We start from the raw sequence: 26483 nt of genomic DNA on the forward strand, positions 1-26483 counted from the left end.
ACTATCAGCCTGTACAGACATCACATAATCTTCATCTTTTATTAAGGAAATATTTTGGCGGATACACTTTTCAAAAAGATCCACCCAAAATTACTTTGACCAATTAACTTTTGTGTTATTTCGGAGGCGTTTGCCGTTGTGACAAAACCGGCAAAAGTGTCTTCTTCTTTTTCGTCTTATGAGGCGCGTAGAATTTTTCTTTTCGTTAGATGAATGTTCAGGCTGTTTGTGGCTGTTATCTTCACACTGTCATCGTCACAATTGAGGATGGACAGGGCAAAGGATAAGTGTTTTGCATAATAAATTATTTTAGGGTTTGGTAACCCGAGACCACCTTTTGATCTTTCTGTAGGTAGCCTCGGCTATGTCCATTGTAGATTTGTGAATGGCTTAAAGATTCTGAGCATTAAAAGCAAAGAAGCAAAAGTCCTTTCAAAATATATAAGCAACATTGGCATCATTGGCTCTTACAAAGTTTGGAGACAAAGATGTAAAATTCATCATAATTAGTAGCACTACATATTTAATAATATAGATATTTGTCTATTTATATATCCCTCTATCTATATGTATCCATCTATTTGTCAAATATTCCAAATATATCAATTTGTATATCATTGTAATAATCGATTAAAATTTTTATTACTGTTTATTATTATTATTATCATTATTATTATTATTATTATTATTATTATTATTATTATTATTCATCATCATCATCATCATCATCATCATCATCATCATCATCATCATCATCATCATCATCATCATCATCATCATCATCATCATCATCATTATTATTATTATTATTATTATTATTATTATTATTATTATTATTATTGTCATTATTATCATCATCATAATTATTAGCACTGTTGTTATCATCACCACAATTATCAACATTATTATTATTATTATAGTGATAGGGATTTATTATTATTATTATTATTATTATTATTATTATTATTATTATTATTATTATTATTATTATTATTATTATTATTATTGTTATTATTATTATTGTTGTTGTTATTATTATTAATATCATTGCTACCGTTGTTACTCTCATCGTCGTCGTCTCCATCACCACCATAGCCACCACTGTTATTGTCATCATCTTCGACATCATCATCGCCATTGTCATTATCATCATCATCATCATCATCATCATCGTCATCATCATCGTTATCATCATCATCATCATCATCATCATCATCATCATCATCGTCATCATCATCATTATCATCGTCATCAACACTAATATCATTATTTCCTCTGGGACATTCTGTGGCAGAGTCTGAAACTTCACTGTTCAAATTAATACTCCAGCTCTATACATTGTACACTATTTTAGGAAATGGTATTATGTCAATGAATATGTTACCCTTGTTACATTATCATGTATATTTCCTGAAATAAACAATTTTGATATGTATGTATGTATGTATGTATGTATGTATGTATGTATGTATGTATGTATGTATGTATGTATGTATGTATGTATGTATGTATGTATGTATGTATGTATGTATGTATGTATGTATGTATGTATGTATGTATGTATGTATGTATGTATGTGAGTGAGTGAGTGAGTGAGTGAGTGAGTGAGTGAGTGAGTGAGTGAGTGAGTGAGTGAGTGAGTGAGTGAGTGAGTGAGTGAGTGAGTATGTATGTATGTATGTATGTATTTATTTATTTATGTATGTGTGTATGTATGTATGTATGTATGTATGTATGTATGTATGTATGTATGTATGTATGTATGTATGTATGTATGTATGTATGTATGTATTCATGTATGTATGCATGTATATATATATATATATATATATATATATATATATATATATATATATATATATATATATATATATACCACTACCTGACCCCGCGATTTTTTGAAAGGGATATTTAAAGATTTTGTAAAGGAAATGATGAATTTTGCAGAAGAAAATAAGAGTAAATTTTGCAGGTTTCTAAATATGTTCTATAACACCTAACAACTAACTACAGGCAACTCATGAAATAAAATATCCCCGCGGAATTTCGCAATTTCAAAGTCAAAATTATGGGACAAAAAATGGCAAAGTTTGCCAAAAATTATGTTGATTTGGAAATAGGAACAATGTTGGGAAAACAAAATTACAATAAAAAATTTCTGTCACTGAAATTGTTAAAATAAAGAAAAATCAAAGCTTTCAGATTTGCCTGGCTCAAACTTCTCCTTCATCAAACAAACAAATAAAAAAAGAATCAAAGAATTTGCCAAAAATGTTGCAAAATGTGCAGATTTTGCGGTTGCAATGCAAATCTGAAAAATTCCCCTAATTTTGCGGCCGCAAGCTGTGCAAAAAACCGCGGGACAGTACTATTGTATTAAATTAAAGTTGTTGCATTAAATACTCTGTAATATTGTGGATAAGGAAAACTTGTATTTATGTATTGGATTTTTTTGTTTGTTTGATTTTAAAGTAAATTGTTAAAATTTATCAATGACGTTTTAGTCAGTCAATTGGTCAATTGACCATCTGTCTCCTTCGTGTTTTTTTTTCCTGGTCATCTGGGTGATTTAAAAAAAAACAACTTTCCATTGTGGGCAGGGAAGTTACTTATTGTGCCTTCAATCCCCCCTTACATCTGTTTTCCAACTTGCTTTCTGTCTTTGTCTAGGAATGAGATTACTTAATTTGTCCTGGTCCTGGCGGGAGTCCTTTGCTGACAGGGAAACAGTCAAATGTATAATTATAGTTTTGGGAGACCTTATCTTTCCTTTTAAATTGTCTCTCTGCAATGTCTTTTAAAAAATATAATATAATGGTTGATAACATTTGAGTGTTTTCTCTTAGTGGGATAATGGGACTAATGTCTCGATGAGACTTTTAGACGATGTCAAATGTGACCCACCGTATCAAAGCGGTATTATGTCGGGATCCACTCGGTAAGGGAAATTGAATTCATAGCCACAAATATCCAACTTGGTTTTAATTTCTGTACGTTGTGCTGGAGTATAAAGACTATTTCTTGCATTGCAAAAACTTCTAAGCTCCAATTTCTCATCATTCTATCTCTAAATTCACTTGTTGGGGTCTGAATCATCCCGACATAATACCGTTTTGAGACGGAGGGTCACAAATGGAATACACTGTTTGATGCTCTTGAAATCTTTACCAGTTCTCTATTTATCCTAACATACGATGAAAAGGGTTAATTAGGTCAACTGACCTTTTGAATACCCCGTGTAATTAAATTTAATCACAAATAAATCGGGAATTGACTATTTCTTTATCAAGCATTAATTTCAATCTGTCTGCAGAAGAAGCTTTATTTTTTCGAAGCGAGTATTTTTCCAAACGCTCGGGGAAATAAACTTGAACTCTATTTCTCCGAACTGTTTCCGGTTTCCGTTCTCGATATTTTTTTTTGGTTACCTATTTGCGAGAGTTCGGCGTCATCTTTCATCATTCTTCCATTTCTACGAGGACAGAGAGGAAAAAGCATGTTTCTAGAGCTAGATCATAACCCCTGCCTCCCTCCCCCCCCCCCCCCACATAAAAAAAAAGAAGCTTCGAAACAAAGGGAAAATTGAAGAATGGAAAAAGAAATTAAAATGGAAACTGAAACAAAAAATAGATTAAAAATAATTTCTGTGTTGGACGGCTGGCAACTTGCAATCTCTGCTCTGTTTTTTTTTCTTAACGTCAACAAAAAATAACAAAACAAAACAAACAAAAAAAAAACAACAAACAGAACAAACTTAAATTCAGATGAAGGAAAAAAACTGGCCCCTTCAACATAAAAGCTATTAATATTAGACTCTGTACAACAATAACCTTATTTTACCGAGAATTTAGGAAAGTGTACTTCAGAATTATTTTGCCGAGCATTCGAAAATTTGAATTAGACTTCAAGTTAATTTCCCCAAGCGTTCGGAGAAATAGAGATCGTTTTGTTGTTTTTGTTTTAAATCGTAACTTGTGAGGAAAGTTCTAATTGTTATCTGTTTAGAAACTCAATTGGGAGAGTACATTAAAACCTATAATCTCTTTGTCCTCTAGTCATCTTGACTTGTAATACAACACATTAAAATTGAGTACGGAGAATGCTAGGTACTTAGGATATGACTCCTATTACATTGTAAGTGCTTTCCAGCTCATCTCAAGTGACAAATCTTATATCAATTTGGAGTGAAATGTAAACTTCGTCAGTAAATTGGCTCATTGTGTGGCTCAATGGCTCTCAGACTGTGTCTCGCCTCGTCACAAAAGTAAAGCAATGTTAAGCGTGGCCAATGACCGGATGGTGGCAGTTACCGTGGAAAATTCTGAACCCGACGTTATATCTTTGGGTAAGGTACTTTACACACGACTCAGGTATGAATTAGTATCCGGCTATAGACAGTGACCATAGGTGTATAAGTAGAAAGATCGGCCCATCCCATTCTACCGCTTACCAAATCCCGTAACTTCCTGCGCGTGTCCTCACTTTTGGGAATTCCTCTTGTTCGTCATTGCCGCTTACCGTAAAAAAAAAAAAAAAAAAAGAGAGAGAGAGAGAGAGAGAGAGAGAGAGAGAGAGAGAGAGAGAGAGAGAGAGAAAGAAAGAAAGCCAGGCATAGAGAAAGAATGACAGAGAGAGAGAGAGAGAGAGAGAAAGAGAGAGAGAGAGTGAGAGAGAGAAAGAGAGAGAGAGAGAGATAGAGAAAGAAAGAAAGACAGAAAGAAAGAAAGAGGGAAAGAGATAGAAAGAGAAAAAGAGAAAGGAAAAAGAAAGAGAGAGAGAGGAGAGAGAGAGAGAGAGAGATGGGGGGGGGAGATAGATAGATAGAGAGAGAGGGAGAGAGATAGATAGATAGATAGATAGATAGATAGATAGATAGATAGATAGATAGATAAAGAAAGAGATTGAGAAAGAATGAAAGAAAGAGAGAGAGAGGGAGAGGGAGAGAGAGAGAGAGAGAGAAAGAAAGACAGAAAGAAAGAAAGAGGGAAAGAGATAGAAAGAGAAAAAGAGAAAGGAAAAAGAAAGAGAGAGAGGAGAGAGAGAGAGATAGAGAGAGAGAGATGGGGGGGGGAGATAGATAGATAGATAGATAGATAGATAGATAGATAGATAGATAGATAGATAAAGAAAGAGATTGAGAAAGAATGAAAGAAAGAGAGAGAGAGGGAGAGAGAGAGAGAGAGAGAGAGAGAGAGAGAGAGAGATAGATAGATAAAGAAAGAGATTGAGAAAGAATGAAAGAAAGAGAGAGAGGGAGAGGGAGAGAGAGAGAGAGAGAGAGAGAGAGAGAGAGAGAGAGAGAGAGAGAGAGAGAGAGAGAAGGAGTGATAAAGAAAGGACATAATATTGACACGATAAGTCTTAACCAGCGCACCTGAACTAAGCAAGTGAGGGTCTTGGAGCTAACGGCGTGCATCTCCATTGTGTTATATTATCGCCCGCCGTAAATCTAGGTAAGGGACAGGCTAATTTTTGCAAACGTCACAGTTCAAATCAATACCGTACTTTTGTTCTAGGGTTTGGAGATATTTATTTTTGGAAGTCTTCCTTTCTTTCTTTCTTTCTTTCTTTCTTTCTTTCTTTCTTCCTTTCTTTCTTTCTTTCTTTCTTTATTTATTCATTTATAATTCTATTATTTTTCTTATCTCCCCGAAAGTCTAAATTAAGGACTTGATTATTAAGTGTAAAAATACAACTGTAAAAGGACCGAGTACAAGTAATAATTATTGCCCCGAACTTATTAAACTTGTACGACTGTCACCAATCAAGACTTCTCTATTCTTGACTTGACCGACCACCACCCACCAAACCACCAAAGACCATGGAAATGGAAAGGACGAAGTATTCAGAGTCACTGGTGGGTCCCCAAACAACATCTATCAAATTCATCTGCAACACATGCGATTTCATCGTTGATTGTCAATATAAAGGCACAAGACCTCCTTTTGCGAAACAATTCGTGTAAGTACAACAATAGTTTAGGTCAGCGTGAACAGACAATGTAAGACCTCAATACTCAATGGTTTAACGGCTAACGAAGTGATTATTCTCATCCCCCTAGTCTAGGATGCTAGTCTTCATAATAGTAGTCCACAATTGTTGTATGTTTAATCCAAAGGTTGTAATGCAGTAATTTGTTAAGTTTCTTGTCACAAGTTGCACAATTAAAAAAAATAAATCAATCAAATCCAAATCGCAAAAAGCCGGCGACGTTTTTTTCGGTAATCCAATCGGCCGGGAGAGGGGGGGGGGGGGGATGAGAATGGAGGCAGCCTTAGGCTAAACTTTAGGTCAATTTAGGGGTGTGTACATGTTCAATATTCATGTAGCCCCACTATTCTATTGAGTTGAGCTTGAACCGAGTCTCTCGTCTCTACGACTACGAGCAGCAGCAGTGGCAGTCAAATTTTGACCCAACTCGCCCATAGGAAAGTTGTGACTGGAAATTGCCGTTCGCGTTTTGGGGGGGTTCAATTAAAGATGCATAACTTCGTTATAAAGAGGAATATCGCAGATATTTTGGTATCATTATTTCCGTCTTTCAATTTCCTTTTAAATGGTGCCAATTAAGGAAAAATCCATTAATAATTCCAGAAGTTATATGAAGTTAAAATTTGGCAATTTTCAAATGCATTTATTTTTTTATTTACCGCGTGTGTTTTTAAAATTTAAACGCTTGTTTTTAGAATAACATCTCAACTTTATTCATGCCAAATTTCAGGGCTCTATATTGATGCGCAGACACCTTTTAACTCTGCGCCGAAATGCCTTGTTTACATTATCTTCTCATCATGGCTGCCGGTCGATATCGATATTCATATCGATATTTTAAATTTAGTTATGTATTATGTTAAATTTAGTCCATAATATTTTCAGTACTATTATTTACTATGTTTTTATTTTGAATACATAATTTCCAACACAGGCGTTTATTGCTTTCAGTTTAGTTCGCCAGGTAAATCTAGCCAGTCTAGTGATGATGAGTCATAGCTTTACACTAAGAGAGGGAGACAATTTTTTCGCCGTTTTGATCGATTTTTTTCTGAATTTCAAACTAATGTAGTATTGCCGTTATTAAGTGTAGCAAAAATATTTTTATACCACCAAACAGTTTATTAACAGAGTTTTCATTGATTATATAATCATAATTATGATGGTGTTAAAAAGCAAGAGGGATAACCCATGAAATTGATACATAAATTTAAGTGAATTAAAATTTTTAAGAGAATATTTTAACATGTTCAACACTTAAGATTTTAAAACAAAAGTAATGGAAATGATGTTGAATATCTGTAGAATGTAGACATATAAATTTTATATCAGTAGATTGAGGCGTTTTTGAGAAATCAGTTCACCTGTACGTAAAAGTAAGAATTTTGAGTAAGGTAAAATTGAAATCCAATCACAGCATTGTCTTAATAGAATTTTTTTAATAAACCAGAAACATAGTCAAATGTGATTCACTTATATTTATGCCAGAATCAACGAATTATAAGAATTCCATTAAAAATTGTTATATAAGGACATTATTTAAAGACAATCAAAACCACTAAGAATATCTTAAAGAGTTCTTATAAGTTTCATAACCTTATTTTTGAGATATCCATGCCCATTACTTTTTTTCATGTACTTGACTTGCACCTCTTTTAATTTGTGTGCCATATACTGGTGAAAGATTAGGATCATATTCACCTCATAAAGTATTGTTTCTTGTTCAGAATTTTCTCATTGAACCAAAGGTATCAATACCTGCATCGCATTTCTTTAAATTATGTATCAGTGAAACACATTTCTTGCAAATTGAAATATTTAAATATGTCAGAATTTCACATTTATATTTATAGTCAATTGTTGATAACGTCTAGAGTCTTTTAATCCTCTCAGCACGGCTCTGTACTCTTTCACAACAAATTTGACATATTTCATTAGTACTGGTGTGATGACCGTCTTCAGTGTGTCTCTCCATAACCTGAACAGAACTTAAATAAGTAAATTTAAGAAATATCTAAAATTTCCGCTTAAATTCAATGAAATCAAATTAAATAAATGTCTCTTATCATCACTGTCTAGTTTTATTATTGGGTTTCTAAAATATCATGAAATATTCTCCTCTTTGTTGGTAACAAAAATAATTATTGAGATTCCTTTCCACACCCTCTATTCTTAAATCCCTGAATCTACATAATAAAGTATATATCATATGAAATATAATTTTATCTACTTTTCTCTGATCCCTCACACTTGATGGTAAAAAGTGTTGGCTTGATATTTTGAATTTTTAAATATTTCTTAAACTTATAATTTAAACATTAAAAAAAAATTATTTCATAAAAAACTCTGATTATTCAAATGAGCAAAACACAAACTTATCATTTAATGATGTAAATAAAAATAATTGCGTCTTGTAGGGGAAAAATTGGCCTTTGTATCCATATATGATTGAAAATTATGAAAAAGATGCTGCGTCCACAACGGGCTGAGAAAATTGAGTATTTTGATGAAATTTCTACTACTCTCTGCCTGAGAGAAATTCAAAGCGTTGAGAGTTACCTGCAGACATAATTTATTGCCAATGCACACCATCTTGACAGCTGTTATCACTGTGGCTGACGGTGGATTGTTTACATTACTCGACGGTAGCCAGTGAGGGAAGAAGTAACTAAAGTGAAAGTTTGGGCCCTATTTAAACGGCTGTGCCAACTTTATTATAGGCATTTTATAGTTTTTGTTTTAAAAGTTCGTATATTTCTTCTCTTTATGAAATCCGATATTAAAATATCGATATTTTAAAAATACCAATTGCTTTAATTTAATTTTATTTTACTTTGCCATCAAGTCATCACGTTTCTTTCCCATATGTTTAGATATGTTTATCATTTGTATCCATATTCTAAAGGCCTTAGCCTTAATAATTATTATGGTAAGAAGTTCTATTAGTTTTGACACCCCCATACATTGAGAGAGAAAGAAGGGGGGGGGGGGAGAGGGGATAAAATTATTTTAATTGTCAGTTCAAATGATGTAATAGCAATAAACCCAAAGTGGTTCAGCAGAATTTTTTAAAGTATTAAAAGCCAGAACTTTCCTTCTAATTATAATAAGGAATCTGTTTCAATTTATTTGAACTTTTTCAATCTACCATTTTATTTATATGCAATTAAATTGCCATAGGTAAAAATAAACTCATTATGTCATTACACAACATGTTTATATCTTTTCATTTAAATACTCTCAAACCCTTTTTTATTCTCTCTATGTATTAATTAAAAGAGGGTAATTATTTGCAATTGTTTCAGTGAGATATTGGGGATAAATCCAAAAGTGATAGAGCAAATTGTTTCTTACGTCTAGCCGAGTTTTTGATTATGTAACATTAGCAACATATTATGTAATAATGTGTTAATTTGAAATGTTTATCTTCCTCTTTATTAATGGAAATGCATTGTCCTCGATAAGACGAACATTTTGGTATACAATATATGATAAGAACTCCATATTGACTGTTTTAATCATTTTTTATTAACATCATGCGATTTCGGTCACAACTTTGCAATTGTAATTTTGGGGTAAAAATCGGTCTGAAATTTCAGACTTTGAACTGCCGTAACTACATTTCTAATCAAGATAGAAACAAAATTCAAACTGTTTTGTAATCTGTGTTGCCAGCTCTTTCATATGACATTGGTTTCAAGTGTGTGAGGTACATTTAGAATTTCTATTAAACTCCTGCTCCACTATTCTATTGAGTTGAGCTTGAACTGAGTCTCTCGTCTCTACTGCTTATTCACAAACTCAAAAAGGGATTATGTTCTCAGCCAAGGCCGTCTATATAGCACTATATAAAAGGCCTTGTCTCAGCTCATATGTCGTTACATTATTTCCACTGTAATATTTCTAAGGAAGGTTTTCTATATTTTTATGGAAGCTGCTATTTTTCCCTTACGGCGTGAAAATAGCCTTATTATATGTACAAATTGCAATTGCATCAGCATCACAACAAATCATTTTTTCAACGCATAATTTGTTGTTTTGTCATTATTTCACTTTTTGGAGGGGGGGGGGGGGGTTGTGGCATAATTTGGGGGAAGGGAATGGCATTTTCCTGGAGGGACAAATTGTGATTGTTGCTTTTCTGTTTGAGTAAAAAAAAAAAAAATCTTATTTTTGCGTTGGACAGGTGTGAAGTTTAGGAGAAAATTCTGAAAATGACTGGTAAGGAGAGAGTTAACTTTCACTCTTTTGTTCTCAACATTTGTAAGAGTCAAAGAGATTAGCAGTGATGGGAGACAATATACTATCACCAAATCCATTGATCACAATGCACAGTTCTGGGTGGGGTTCCTGGCCTCCCATACTGGTCAGGGTGGCACTTACTATTCCCAGTTCCCCTTTGTCTTACTTAATCTTTAGTGCTTTAATTGTAATTCTAGAATTTGACTATTCCATTTTCTTCCTTTTTACTGGTACTGATATAACCTAAATGTTTTGCGAGTGTCGTAAAACCCTTAAAAACAACAAAAACAAACAAGGCACAGTTGCCAATCACAAAACAAAGGATGTAGTTCAGTCTCATTACAATTACAACTATCATTGCCTACTTGTTGTCTAGACTATGCCCAGCCCCCTCGCCTCCTACCTGATGGTCAAAAATGACCTCATAAACCGATATACTGCAATGCCCTGCCCTATTTTTCCTCCTTTTGATTTTCCTTGATTATTTTGTTTCTGAGCAAGACATTTTTTTCTCTCTTGATCATTTGATCGCTTTCTGAATGAGGAGAGTTATTTATTTATATATTTATTTACTTATTTAGTATGCACTTTTTTGCCTCTGATTGTTTCTTCTATTCCTGAATAAGATATTCATTTCCTTTTTTCTTCCCTGTTTCTTAGTCTGAGCGAAAATTTAAAGATTAATTTACAACCAGTTTTATCAATAGAAAAAGATCGGAGTCAAGGACTTTGAAAACATACTTTGGTTTGCTTACTAAATATTTTAAGGTGCAAGCAATCAAGTCCGAGTGGGACAATACAACTTCCATATAGTGGGACAATACAACTTCCATATGGGCATCAAGGGTAGATAGAGAATACAAGAAAAACCATCAATTTTTTTTTTAATGTGTGGATAGTGAAATAAAAAAAGAAGAAATTTGTAAGATAAACAGATGCACAGAAATTAGAATTTGTGACTCCAAACGAGTCTAAATTATTTATTTTTTACTTCTATCTCAAACTCCTGAATTTTATGGACTCAATGTTAGAAAAGGGAGAAAAAGAAAATTATTCCAAGACAGTGAGTATAATAAAGATTATATTAATTGTGATTCCTGATTATCAAGATGGAAATGACAGTGATAAAGCAATATTTGTGAATTAAATATTTGAATCCTGTTAAGAAAAAGGTCATATGTCACGAGTAGAATGTCATTCAACCAAAACACACAGCAGCATATATTTATTGTAAATTTCAGGTTGCATGAAGATTGTTTTGTGATGAAGGATCCTTTTTCCACAACTGGAGGATTCATCAGCGTTGGCGCTGTTTGTTCGCAATGCAAAAGGAATGTGTGTATGGCCAATGTAAGTATCTTACTCTCAGAGTAGTCTTTTCCTAACTGTTAAATTAAAAAAAAAAAGATTTTTCCTGCCTTTAAAGTTGGAATAGAAAATTCTGATGGCATTAGGGAAGCCCAAGGAGAGTCTTCCTAATACCTTTATTACGGAGACCCTAGGAGGGTCTGCAATGCCTTCTCCCTCCTGATATTAGGGAGACCCTCCAATGTGTAAAAGAAAATTTAACATCAGTCAAAATTTCACTTTTTTCCCCTTTTCAGTTTGCCATTCAAAGGTTGGCTTGCCTGCCTGTCTCTTTAATTCTTTGAGCTAGGCTTTAGGTGTTACTCGATAAAAATGGTGTTACGTTAGGTCTTCCACAACGTGCACGACACCTAAAGTATTTTGTAAGGTGGTGTTAGTGTTATATATCTCAAGGAAAATATATGCTGCATTGCTAGCACCGGTTTTTGTGAGTTTGACACTGCGATGGTTGGATTACTTAGAAGGCCATATCCTTTGTCCAGACGAAGCATTGAAAAAGGTCCTTCTTGATTTGGTAGCATTGTAAAAAAGCGTAATTTCCCTCCTAAGTCTGGTGATTACCTGTAGCAATCGTCTCAGTCCAGCCGCTAATTTTTCGCTTAAACCAAATTTTCGAGAGCAATAACATTTAAATTAGCTACTCCTATCAAACACTGATTCCATCTATAACTTCAGAGCACTTTAGGCAGTTTGGGTACAGGAACTCTTATGGAAAAACTTCTTTTCAAATATTTTACATTTTGTTGAAAAGTGCTTATTGCAATAATTTTCATGAAGACATGCATTCGTCATCGGAGGTCGGGTTTGAAAAATATTTGTGGCTCTGTCATACTTGAACGAACCGTCTTTATTTTTGGACAGTACACAGGGAAATAATTGCTGACTCTTTTGGCTGAATCGTATTACAATAATATAGCCATTCACCGTGTAGATATTTACCTACAAAATGCAATGTAAATGTATGTTTTATTACGCTACGTCCGAAATGAGTTCTGCTCTTATTACACTGGCATCTTTCGGTCGGTTCGTAAAAAAGCGTATCGAGCCCTTTCCCGCCCCATTAATGTATGATGACCCATACCGTCAGAAAGGTCACACTGGAGATTATGCACAAAGGTAATGAGAAATAAACAAAGACATATCATGTCATACACACACACGCATACATACATACACAGAGAAAAAAAAAGAGAGAGAGAGAGAGAGAGAGAGAGAGAGAGAGAGAGAGAGAGAGAGAGAGAAGGGTGGGGAGCTGAAACAAAGTAATAAAAAAGAAGAAAAGTAAACTGGTTTCAATCTTATTTTGCGCTGATTCTATGTATTTTTTCAAGGTGATTTCCGTAGGCGGGCTTTGTCATAACTAACTGCTAGAGAATGGCGTCGACACCGAATTCTCTGTTTGTCGGCATCATGTTTGATGACTTGGCTTTTCACACTTCGTGGAACATCCGATACTTAGGTTTTGGAAATGAATCTGATACTATGCAGATTTATATATTGTTTCTTTTGGTTTGCCACTTCTTGTGTGGCCTTAAGTTTACAATACAGGAGTCATGCGTGGGGACATCCTTTATTGTAAGCACATGGCTTTTTACTAAATCTCTGTCCAGATTATCAATATTATGTTGCTGAGGAGGTTGCACATGAACTGAAAAAAAAAAACAATGTTTATTAGAAGGAATGTATGCCTAGTGGCTTTATTCAGCGCCATGTCAATTTTAAAAAAAACAAACAAAACATTGTCATCTGCGGTGTCCGAGTCATTGAACAGTATAGTTTGGCCTGAATTTATCATGCCAATCAACACCTCTAAGATAAAGTTGTATTCCACCATGCTTCAGGTAAGGAGGTCGGCAGTTTGTCAGCCATTCTGTCTACCAATAGTGCTAGCGACACATCCTTCCAAACGCTTGCAATAAGCTTGCCGTCATGACTGTTTCAAAACGCTGTCATCAAGTCTGAGCCGTTTCAAATGACAACACTTTTCTGCAGTTTTAAAATCAGTTGTCCAAAACTTCCTAAAGGTGTTGAAATAAATAATAACGTGAAGTTGAATGTAAGCTTCAATTTAATTACAAAAAACAGATCAAATGAACGTTTCGGGTTTCCCCTTTATCAACAAAACAGGATGATTGAAACACCACAGAAGAATGAGATGATGTGGTAGTGGCGTAGCAACTTCATGTTATTATTTATTTCTTCGAGCTTCGAGCAGCAACATTTACACCAAAGGTGTTGAAGGATCGCATTCTTCATCCTCGATTTCACCGTCATTTCCTGAATCCAAATGATATTCTGTCCACACTTTTTTAACCTCTGAGAACTGGTTTCTGCTATTCTATTGGAGCTAGATTGCCAGTGATTGGTTTATATTACATTAATAGTGGAGAATCCGCAATATTATTTGCGGAGAAATAAAGGCTATTAGAAACAAGTAGTAATCTTTTCTCTCTCTCTCTCTCTCTCTCTCTCTCTCTCTCTCTCTCTCTCTCTTTTTCTCTCTCTCTCTCTTTCTCTCTCTCTTTCTCTCTCTCTCTCTCTCTCTCTCTCTCTCTCTCTCTCTCTCTCTCTCTCTCTCTCTCTCTCTCTCTCTATTATAATGATAATAGTAATAATAATTTTAAAAATCAATTAAATAAAAATTAAATAATAATAATAATAATAATAATGGAGTTTATATATTTTGCGCCCAATCCTATATACAATAAAGCTCTAGGCTTGGGGCTACTACTGCCAATACAGAACGAACCATCATTTACAGTACTACTGCAAATAACTGAAATGAATGATATCTACTATTTGCTGTACTACTGCAAATAATGAATACGAATGCTATCTACTATTAGCAGTACTACTGCGAATAGAGGAAATCACTATTCGCAGTACTACTGCGAAGAGAGGTGGCCTTAAAATTTTCTCTTTTTCCTCCTTCACACTCGACAGGCACCTCCTCATCCTCTTTTTCTTCTTCTTCTTCTTCTTCTTCTTCTTCTTCTTCTTCTTCTTCTTCTTCTTCTTCTTCTTCTTCTTCTTCTTCTTCTTCTTCTTTTATAAGGATTAATCCAAATAAACAAAAGATCAGCTTAAAACTTTAACACAAACAAACAGGAGCGAAGGTAAAGCAGGTTCTCGTGTCAAGCATTAGATACACATCCTTCAAAATGGTAGGAATTGTTCTCTTCCTTTCATTTAACAACTAACAATAACCTGGGTCCAGTAATGTGTGTACTCTCCCAAATAATTGGGATGTTTGTTTTTTTTTGGTACCATAAAATAAGAACCTGCTTGTTTGTATTATAAATGAGTTGGGGAAAGTGACAGGATTTGACCAGTCAATTCACGTGTCATATCTGTGTTGTGTTTATTAATTAATCCATATTTTTGTCCTTTTGGTCTATTTTCGCGTGTTCAAAAAGTTCCAACAATTTTTTCACGTGATCATCAACCATATACAGGCCTGCATGTAGTAAGTGTCAAGAGGGTCTGCATAAATTTTTCAAAAGGGCGATAAAAAAAAATAAATTTGAGTTTGAGAAATGCAATCTCTGGCATCCATTTGCCCCTGCTGAGAGAGAGAGAGAGAGAGAAAAAGTGTTGACATTAATTTATCTCATCAATCACACAAGCTTTTTGGTGGTAGATAAAAATAGTTAAAGGTGGACATAGGTATGAAACACTGTCAGACATAGAAGACAGAAAGTTATTGGAAAGTGAACATGCTCAAATTCTTCAAACTTCCCTGGTCATGTGACAGGGACATTTCTTTACAAGGGGGGGGGGTCTTAATTTTTACAGGGATGATAGAATTCCATTAATTGGCAGGATATGGCTATTTTAGCTTGTCCTCAGTTTTCCTTCAACTCCAGTTAAGATATGATATTTTTTATCTTTGGATTTCCTCAAAGTCCGTTTTCTTGATGTTGCTAACCATATGAGTCTGCAGAGCCATGACCAGCGCCAGTAGTATCTGGATTCTGCTCTCTCAGGGCCACTGACCGGAGAAGTCAACCTCACCCAACGTATCGGTCCTGTAGCCTTTTTATTCATTAAAGACTATATTTTTTGTGGCAAATGTTTTGCGCCAATGCATCAAGTAATTTTCCGCCAGCCATTTTGACTTATTGCCACCATCATCACTGACTTGATCGTTTTGTCTTCATACTCACCTTTTCAAACAAAGATTAATTACGTATTTTGTCATTCATTTCATATTTTATTATTTTCAGAGTTGTAGTCTATTTTACACAAGAAGGTTTTGTCTCAAATGTGCATCTGACAACATAATGGAATTTCCTACAGAACTACAAAAGGTCAGTGTTTCTCAGATTTCCTTTACTTTTTAAACATCCTATTTCTCTTCCTTCTCATCCTCTTCTTCCTCCTCGTCCTCTTCTTCCTCCTCATCCTCTTTTTGTTCCTCCTCTCCTCCTCCTCCTCTTCCTCTTACTGCTACCTCTACTTCTTTTTTCTTGAACGGAAAATAGTTCATATGAATTTTAAGAAATTGATTGTACATAACGATGAGAGGAACCACAAACTGGTATTGATTCAGTGCAAGTACTCCCACCTCATTGTCATACTCTCTAACAGGAAGGTTGACACACAACACACTTGCTAAAACTGATGGTGTCTTTTTTCAAAGGGATTTGACGAAACAAATTTTATTTTTATATAAAATCCCTTAGATGTCTTATCAATCTCATAACACCTGCAAACCATCTTTATGTACATTGTAAACACCATGAAAAATTTGCTGACTATTGGACTAGTGTTACAAAGAATCCAATTTACCAAATATAAAATGAAGATATTGCTATTGTTATCATTATCTCATTGTTTTATAGATAATATGCGCTTGGCTTAGAAGCTCACAACATTGGCATCCGGAATTATTACTGCTCAACACACAAAACTATGTGTAACCTTGAACGTTTATTGTCTGGTTAATACAATTTAGAGAGAATTACTCATAAACGCGGATAGCAAAAAGCAGTAACAAAGACCTGAGTGACGTCAACTTCATTCTGTTTATAATTATGTTTCGATTAAAAACTAAATACTTTATTTATCATATTGTTTGCAGTCGTCTTCTACATGCAATTTAAACATTTGTCATTTGAGGTTTGACTTTGACTAGAGTGAAATTAGGGTTGAAAACATACCTTAACAAAGGAAAAGTTTTCCTTGTTTTTACAGTGGAACCTCCCGATAACGACATGCCACGGGACCGAGTTTTTATGTCGTTATCCGGAGGTGTCGTTATTTAGAGGTTTCCAAGATGGCGGACAAAGTGGGCGTGGTAAGGCCCGCGGGACCCGTTTTTATTAACATTGACAAAACAAACAAAACATTGTAGTGTATTCCTCTTAGAGGGTTCTTGTGCGTGTGTCTGGATGAGACTTTTAGGTGATCTGAACTGAATACACTGATAGTGTGCTCCTGGAATCTACATCTGTTCCCTATTTAAACCATTCCCCTTTGTCTTACTTTTTCTTCTGTCATTTCAATTGTAAATCTAGAATGTTTTTTACTATCCAATTTTCTTCCTTTTTACTGGTGCTGATATGACATAGATGTATCACAGGCGCTGTAAAACCCTTTAAAACAAACAAAATTCCCCCCCCCCCTCCTCCCACAAAAACACTACTACTACTACTACTACTACTACTACTACTACTACTACTACTACTACTACTACTACTACTACTACTACTACTCTACTACTACTACTACTACTACTACTACTACTTCTATCACCACATAATATTAATATCACATTTTCCAAGATTTTGTGTTTACTTGCTTACACTTACATTTATACCTTGGTTTTTATTAATGCATATCAGCCAAGATTCGTCAAAAAAAAAAAAAAAAAAGCTGCGTTCTCATTGGTTCAAGCAGGAATCGTTTTTATAAACTTTTGAGTACTCATACTCGGTATTGTTAGTATCAGATATCTACGAAAACTGCCGAAAATCGCCTAAATGATGTTGTTATTCGGAGGTTTTATCAAAAAGTGTGTCGTTATTTGGAGGTTATGTTTACTGATCTTAAATAGAAAAAAAGATCGGGACCACGGGTCAATGTCGTTATCAGGAGGTTGTCGTTATTCGGAGGTGTCGTAATCGGGAGGTTCCACTGTATTTAATTACTTAATTTTATTTTTTTTTAAATATAGACGTTTAAAAAAAAAATAAATTTTGTTTGTTTTTTTTTTTCTCTACAGGAAATATTGAAGAGCAGGGATAAATGTGATGGTTGACGTCTCTGATGTAGGTAACAGGAGAAGCTCTCCATCAGGTCCTATACCTTGATCCATATGAAAGACTTGCATTTCCCTTCATCTTCACCAAGACCGAAGAGATGTGGCCTTGACTCTAAGACAGGGATGTATACATTTCCGGAACTTCCAAGATTGTCCTGAACATTTTTGATAATGAAGAATTGTGCTGGGAAGACATTTTCACTTTTGTCCTTGAATAACAAAATTAGAACAAAAGACCTCTTCTATTCTCAGGTTGTTATATCACTAACTGTCATTTACTCGGTCCGTACCGAAATTCACTTTTAAATTGTGCAATGTCAAAGACTTGTGTTATAGAAAATACAATTAAAATAAGAGGGCTGAAAAATTGAAAAATTATTTGTCATAACTAAGTGTAAATATAGAAAAACCAGTGATTTTGATTCCAATTTGTTTTTTAATATCAGAAACTGAGATTGAAATTTGTTTATAGACTCAGTTGATCTTGATAACAGAGATATGCGAACCTCTCTATTTGAATCAGTTTGAATCATGCAGGCTTTTGGCATTATATGGTTTTATTGTAAACGTGATGATGTGTCTCCATTAACGTGGGCTTGTACCCTCATAATTTTTTTAAAAGAGACTTTTGGTGAGAGGGAAAGAGATTTATTTATATATTTTTACATATGAGAGATGGTATTTATTCCTCATAAATCTTCTTTGGTTTTATCTTGCGTAATAAATGGATTAAAAGATTGAAACTTGAAGAGCAAATTAGGATGGTGTTTTGTACAATACGGGAAAAGTACTCGTCATATTCATATGAAATTTTACAACCAAAAAGAAGAAATGTTCATGTATTACCTTGTCAGCGACAAAACCTCCACGCCCGGTAGTTTTAGAAATATTTTACTCCAAAGAATAAAAATCTATTTTTAACGGTCTTCTGGTAATCGCGCGAGCTTTGTCGCTTGACATAATCTAAAATGACCTTTTTTCTAACTGTGTGCCAACTTTCAGTCATATTCATCGATAAACAGCGTCGTAATTAATTTTTTTAAATAGCATGTACGAAACGGCTTCGTCCCATATTTTGACGCGAATTCGGGCACTTCGTGAGCGAAAAAGAGGCCCAAGATTTGTGCGGGATAGTCATTGCTACATAATACAACTAGATGAAGCAGTAGGCCGAGGTGATAAATTGCCCACTAGCTACAAGGACATATCGTTTTTGGATCTACCTTGATCTGTGTCGAAGTTGAACACTATTGATTTACACTATTTACAACTCCTCCCTACTTATTACTCCTTGTTGAGAGCTCTTGCTGTGGCTGTTTTACATAGCTTCAGCAACTCTGGGGCATTTTTCCTCTCGTGACACACTACATCTTTTTGCTTTAGACCGAAAGTCTGTGCTGTGCTGAAGATGCGTTCACATGAGGCATTGCTGTGAGGAATGGCAAGAATCGACGTCATGACTTTGGCCAATGTGTTTAAAGAAAGATGTCATGTAATATCCTTCACCGACTCTCCAAGCACCTTCCATTTCAATCCCATTTGATCAGGCAATTCACAACATTGATATTCAACAAATTGCATTTGCAACTTGTCCTTAGTCGCACCCTTTGGTAAAATGGTTGGAAATTTATTTTTAAAATATTCCAACTGTTTCCATGTAGCTGTTTGCCTCACATTGATGTTAGCCACCTCTGCATTCTTTAAATAAACAGCTTCCATTTGTCCATTCTTTAAAATGGCAGTTTGTAAAAACTTCCAAATACATGAATAGAATTGTTGTAACTTCTTCTTATTTGATTTCTCCAGACTCTTCTTTGTCCCCTCCCCGATAACAAGATCACCATTTGAATTTTTGTTGTAGTCTGACTGGTAATCAACATCAGTAACTCCCTTGTGGGTAAGAGCACATGGTTTTAGCATCATTGTCATTAGAGTTTTAATGAAGCGCTGTATCAGACGCAGTTAGATATGAATCATTGAAGATTCCGATTTAAGTTGAATATTGGCCTTGTCAAATTCAGGAAGGATAAATGAGAGGTAATGAATATAAGTCTTCATTGTTCTTGACTTCAGGTTGTCCAACACCTTTCTTTTTTCCTATCCTGTTTATGCTACTCAGCATCTATCTCATTTACCTGCTCTGTAGTGCTGTTACATTCTTCCTCAAAATATCTCTCCAATGCAGGCCACTGCTCCAGAACCCAAAGGCATGTCTTTGACAGTGAAAGCCAACGTGTCGGGGCATGTTTACAGAGCTCTGATAGCTTCACTCCACATTCTTCCTGGAAATTTTTAAAAGTTCTTCACTCTACTGGCACTCTTCTCGATATAGTAATAAATATCAATGAAGAATTGCTCAACATTGACTGGCAACTGTTTGGCTGCCCACTCTGCAGCAAGATGGAGCCTATGGCAAATACACCCTGTACTGATGAGATTTGAATTATACTTCAGACGTTCACCATAACATCCAGTCTTTTTACCTACCATGACATTAGCATTGTCACTGGTGAAAGCCAAACAGTTATCCAAGCTGATGTCCTTAGACTTTAATTCCTATACAATTGCCTCCGCTATTTTTACTCCAGTTTTTTTACCCTCCACTTCAATGATAGACAATAATGAAGTAACAATATTTCCATCCATGGCCAATCGAACAATGATGGGGTACAATTTGTCATTTCTATCCTTGCTTGCATCTGTGGCAATAGAAAATGTTCCTGTTTTCATCGATGCAACCAACATGGATGTCTCCTGACTTGCCATTTCCTTCACAATGTGAGTTGACTTGGTTCTGCCACATGAATATTTTTCTATAATCTCCTTAGTAGATACAGACTTATTCAAAAACATTGCCTCAAATAGTTTTCCCACATGATCAGCAGCCGCTAATGGAATATTGTGCTCCACTAAAAATCCAGTGAACATCACTTTGGCATTCGTCACCGACTCCACACTCTTAGCATGAGCATTGACGAATGAAGACACAGACTTAACACTACTCACTGATTTAGCATTTTTAAATGTGTTTAGGTCCATTGACATGCCTAGAACAATCATTCATACCGCTATCGACTAAAAGGTCATTGAAGCACACTGTACAGTAAATGTGACCAGGGCTTTTGGACGATTTAATTAGACAAGGAAAGTGATGTTTAAAAATTGTGGGTATGGAGTAATTTTTAAGAAGAAAATTCAAAGTTAAAACAGACGTAGACCAAAATTTATAAATTATTTTCCTTATTAAACATTCTTCAACTGTAAGGTAAAAAGGATCGGAGGTGCCTTTCACTTTTTGTTGGGATAGACAACAATCTGTCATTTCTGTTCGACTTGGCGATCTGATGATTTAGAGGATGTGTTGGATTGTCTAAAATATTTCCACATTTATCCACATCCCCCATGAAATGAAAGCATCGTTTTGACCCATCTTTTTGGGTTTGAATTCAACACGAGCTCCATTCGTGCCATGGAAATTAGATGCTATATTATATGGACTGCTTTATTGTCCACCCATTTCACAAATGAAACACTGGTGTTGCTCATCCTGTCGTCATATTCATCCCTATTCACCATCTTGTCTTCCAACAATGCATCAGGTGTGCCATTTCTATTGATCCTGGTGGTTCCACGAGTATGAATAATTGTTAACATTTTAAAGCTTCCAAAGGAGGAGTGGAACTAATTTTTTAAAAATAAAAAAAATAAAAATACACAGTGTGTTATGTACCCTCCAAATCTTTGGACAGGTGAAGGACAAGACAACGCCTTCCCCCTAGACCAAAACCATCCATAGATGTTGCTCCCTCCCTTGGTATACCTGAAATTCACCGATGTACCCATCAGTATCAGCAACATCCCACGTCTTTAATAAAGCCGCGATTGATGGGTTTCAGTGGACAATACTGCTTCAAACAGTGTTGGCCGTTATACTACCATGCTCTCATCAATACTTTGGCATCATAGATTGATAAGATTCTCATTGAGGGCATCAATCAAAGGTTGAAGCTTCCAGTTTGTCCTCTGACCGCTCTCCAGCAAATTGTCATTAACACGTAATTTTTAAAGGAGGGAGGTTATAGTAAAACGGTTTCTTGTCCTTGTGTTCACAATTAATGGGACAGTGAAGTCATCCATCAGCTCCCAGTACATTCGATACGAGGGCAAGACACGGTACCCCAATGACTATGTTCACCCCAAAAATCCATATAACTCCTCTGTCATCGTAGACTGGCCGATTTGGCTACTCGGAGTCATATACACAGTTAGGTCCGGCACAATATGGTATCCTGTATACCACTGTCAATATACTTTAGGAAGAATTCAAGAGGCTCTTGACAGGTCTCAAAATTCAAAACTATTCATTGCAAACGTAACCCCCGTTCAAAACAAGATATAACAACCACAAATCCTCTATAAGTATAAGGCATGAAAACAAAGCAAAGAGCACTGCATCAATGTGACTGAAACACAGTCTTTTCCCCAGGAAACAGCTGCGAATATTCATCATTGTTATACAATTCAATTACCTTTTCTTTAATCTCATCTGCTATTCTTGTATCTCTCTTAGAATCAGATGCGGCAAAAAGTCCTTTCTCCTTTTTTTAAAATTAACTTTCTCACTTTTTTCACAAGCTGCTTTTAACTGGAGACCACTCCAATGCACAAAATGATAAATCTAAAGGAGCTGAATTTTTTTTTTCTTTCATGCCCCCATGATTTATATGGAGAGAGCGAGTGTATAGTCCACATTTATTGAACTGTTAATGTATTATTTCTTATCTTTTTTTTTTAATGTATAAATTGAAAGGTTTGAATTAACAACAGCTTTTAACAGTTTCTGCTAGGCCAAATATTTTAAGCTTTGTTTATTAACTGTACTGTGTAGTCGATATTAAGGGTCAAAATAATTAATTGAGTTATGCCCCCTTGTAAATTAAGAATTAAAACACCAAGCTTCTTTGCAGGCAATATTAACCATGAAGCACCTCACCATACAAGTAAAGCTTCCATGTGCTTATAGTTATAGAAATAGTATATGTATCTACACAATATATCAAGTTTTGACCAAAGGCCCAGCCGACATCTTGGACTGTTTTGAGCCTCGAATTTGGCAAAAATGTGCGATTTTGGTGAGCGTCGCATTATGCTTTGACTTATTGTTCGAAAAATGTTAGTACCACATCCACATTTATGTTATATTATGTGGGACCATATGTAATACCTAGACATATCATCAATAATCAAAAATGAACCAGTAAAGTCATGAAAAAAATATTGGAAAAAATTAATTTGTTTGCCAATCTGCACGTGAAGCCATTTTCAAGGGCAGATAACTGCATTAACATGGAAAAAATCAATTATCTTTCAAATAATTGAAATATCTACTAAAAGTTGTAGAGGATTACCCAATTTGAAATTTTAAAAAAGTGATAGCCCCTCAAAAATGGATCCACGAGCGAATTTGATTTCGACACATTTTGAGACAAAATAAAAATTTCAAAAAATTGTAAAAAAATTCAAATAGCTATTTTCTGAACTGAAAATTTGGTTTTCTTCATGTCTCATAAGTATCTTCAATTGAGCTAAGTTTGAGGAAAATCAAAAGGGGTGTGGTTCCCACCCTTGTTCTACTTCGCGTGGATTGACCCACTTATTATTAATGACAACATCAAGAAATCAGGTGATCATCGCCCTCTTAATTAAAAAAAATAGCTAAGAAATGTAAAATTCCTGAATTAAGTGAGTTTTTAACTGCTTTCTGAAAACAAGTTCAGTAGGCACGTCACGAAGTGATAAGGGGAGATTGTTCCAAAAAGATGGTGCAAAGTGACTGACTGTCATCCCCATAAAGGCCATCTTTTCATACGGGATTTTCAGATATGTATTTTGCATATTATTTATATGTTTTTGGACTGATGTCCCAAAGAGGAGTTGATTTCTCTGTCTCATCTGCAGTTAAGTATGAGATTTGTGTTCAAAGTTTTTCAATAATTCTGGGTGGGGTTCCTTACCTCCCATAGTGGGCAGGGACGTACTAACTGTCTTCTATCTCCCTATATCTGTTTTCCAACATGCTTTCTATGTTTTGTCCAGGCCCTGGCTGGGAGGGAAACAGTCAAGTTTAGTTGGAGTTTTGGGAGATGATATTTTTTTCCTTGTAAATCATCTCTATGTTATGTACTGCATTATGTTTCTTTTTATTATATATGATTGTAAAACATTTGAGTGTATTCCTCTTAGTGGGAACCTGTGCTTGTGACTTGATGAGACTTTTAAGTGATCTCAAACTAATTACATTGAAAATGTGCTCTTGGAATCTATTCTGTTCCCTAATTGAACCATTAGCCTTTATCTTACTTTTTACTCCAGTCCTTTTAATTGTAATTCTAGAACTTTTTACTATCCAATTTTCATCCTTTTTACTGGCGCTGATAGATATAACCTAAATGTGTTGCAAGCGCCGTAAAGCCTTTAAAAACAAAACAAACTACCCAACAATTGCTTGGTAACATTAAAGATGACTTTCTGGTCCAGATTTCCACTTTATGCTTTATAACTGGGATAAACTCCAGCTCCACGAGCCCAATGACTGAATGACCACTTCCTTTGACCATGGTGTCGGCGACGACATAAAAGAAGAGAGCCTCTTTCGGAGTCCAGATATTCTGTGTGTGTGTGTGTGTAATTGTGTATGGACAATGAGTTGAGTAAAATTTATAATAATAAAGTTTATCTGTTGAACATAATTTATTTATTTTATCATTTTTTTTCCCTTTCATAATTTGGTCCCATAGTAAAGGTTGAGGACGGCCTGACAGCCAAATTGTCTAGGGGTCATTGTTGTAATAGTAATACTATCAAACCAACAAAAAGTTGTCCATTACAATGTCAAATCACTGGGTGGGGTTCCTGACCTCCCATAGTGGGCAGGGTGGTACCTACTTACTGTGCCTTCTATCCCCCTATATCTGTTTTCCAACTTGCTTTTTGTCTTTGTCTTGGAATGAGACTATTTGGTTTTGTCCTGGTCCTGGCTGAGAGGGAAACATTCAAATGTATAGTTAGAGTTTTGGGAGATTATATTTTTTTCCTTGTAAATCATCTCTCTGTTGTACACTGTATTGTTTTCTTTATAATATATGATTTGTAAAACATTTGAGTGTATTCCTCTTAGTGGGGACCTGTACTTGTTTCTGGATGAGACTTTTAGTGATCTCAAACTAAGTACTTTGATAGTGTGCTCTTGGAATCTTACATCTGTTTCCTATTTGAACCAATTTCCCTTTGTCTTACTTTTTCTTGGGTGCTTTATTGTAATTCTAGAACTTTTTACTATCCCATTTTCTTCCTTTTTACTGATATGACCTTAATGTGTTGCAAGCGCCGTAAAACCCTTAAAAACAAAACAAACAATTTCAAATCAAGCCCATGATTGCATTTAGTTATCAGGTCTTCTAATACGTGCGCGTCGGTCGAGGAGGTTAACCCAGCTATTTTTCTAGCCCCCTTTGAAAATATTTTCCACCTCTTCTTTTTTAAATCTGTTTTCATGAAAATTTCTAGCCAAAATAAGATTGAAATGAAGATGTAATAATGATGACATTGATGATGATGATGATTGTTGTGGAGTGGTTGGTGATATTATTATCTGGAATACATAACAGTGTGAAATTGAATGTAAGCTTCAATTTAAATACGAAAACGGATGGGATGGATGTTTCGAGTTTCCCCTTTTATCAATAAACAGGATTAATGAGATGATGTGGTAGTGGTAGTGGCGTTGTTAAGATGAATAAACAAAACGTAGATGATCGGGCTACAAAGGCCTTATTCTCAGTTGGTCGAGGAGGCATAGAAGGCCTTCTGGCTCTTGAGTCCAGCAGTTGCACATCTTCCTGAACATTGTCCAACTGGAAATGTTGTTTTCCATAGCGATGTCAGAAACATAAGAAAGGGTTTGGTAGAGTGCTGACCTCATATTTGATCATCATTGGCCTTTGTTACTTGGGTTTGATCTGTCCGCCTTTGATTCCTCACATACCCTTTCAGTGTTGAACGTTGCGATAATAAAATAGCAGGTAGCTCTAACATTGAGAAGCTGTGCAACCTCAGCCCCTGGCCGTTTAACTCACTCAACCCTAACACCGACTGTGTCCGTAGTTTACCCGGATTACTTTTACCCTATGCCTTTTTATTACATTTTTATGAGGCGTGGTATCAATGCTAATGTTTGTAGTTTTTGCATGTTAATGATCGTTGAATAAAACTTTGTACATGCTCATGCTCATTTTAATACATTTTTTTCCCATTTTGAAAAGTAGCAAAAATCTCTAGGAATGAGTGGCGTTAACATTACCATGGGCAGTTTCGGTATGTTTTCGAGAGTAAAAGAATTTAACTAAAAAAAGTAAATTACAAAATGATTTCACAAAGATAATATTTTTTGTTTAAAATAGCAGATAGCTTGTAAAGAGAGGACAACATGACGATTTTCAATAGTCCTTTCCACGACTTAAGATGCTCCTCAACAGTGAACATAGGTCCTTGTCCTTGTGGACATATATTCTCTCCGCAGGTTTCCTTGGAATTCGTTCCAGATATCTCTTATCAATTT

The 26483-nt window shown here is 35.1% G+C and overlaps 1 protein-coding gene across 1 annotated transcript; it reads left to right on the forward strand.

The window, feature by feature from the left end:
- The first annotated feature begins 5777 nt into the window (after positions 1-5777).
- LOC144974484 (cysteine-rich DPF motif domain-containing protein 1-like) lies at positions 5778-24612 on the forward strand. The gene is made up of 4 exons (XM_078917386.1): positions 5778-5961; positions 11475-11583; positions 15828-15911; positions 17828-24612. Exons 1-4 carry the CDS (start codon positions 5822-5824, stop codon positions 17861-17863), a joined length of 369 nt encoding a protein of 122 aa, XP_078773512.1. The 5' UTR covers positions 5778-5821; the 3' UTR covers positions 17864-24612.
- Positions 24613-26483: the final 1871 nt, after the last annotated feature.

Source organism: Berghia stephanieae, chromosome 6, assembly GCF_034508935.2.
Source record: "Berghia stephanieae isolate SIO BIC M18660-M18661 chromosome 6, UCSD_Bste_1.3, whole genome shotgun sequence".
NCBI lineage: Eukaryota > Metazoa > Mollusca > Gastropoda > Nudibranchia > Aeolidiidae > Berghia > Berghia stephanieae.

What these genes read in the sequence shown, in the direction of transcription:
- LOC144974484 (XM_078917386.1), top strand. Translation starts at nt 5,822, where the DNA reads ATGGAAATGGAAAGGACGAAGTATTCAGAGTCACTGGTGGGTCCCCAA. An exon ending in CCTTTTGCGAAACAATTCGT is followed by an intron (nt 5,962 to 11,474) that starts GTAAGTACAACA and finishes TGTAAATTTCAG; the next exon opens with GTTGCATGAAGATTGTTTTG. An exon ending in GGAATGTGTGTATGGCCAAT is followed by an intron (nt 11,584 to 15,827) that starts GTAAGTATCTTA and finishes TATTATTTTCAG; the next exon opens with AGTTGTAGTCTATTTTACAC.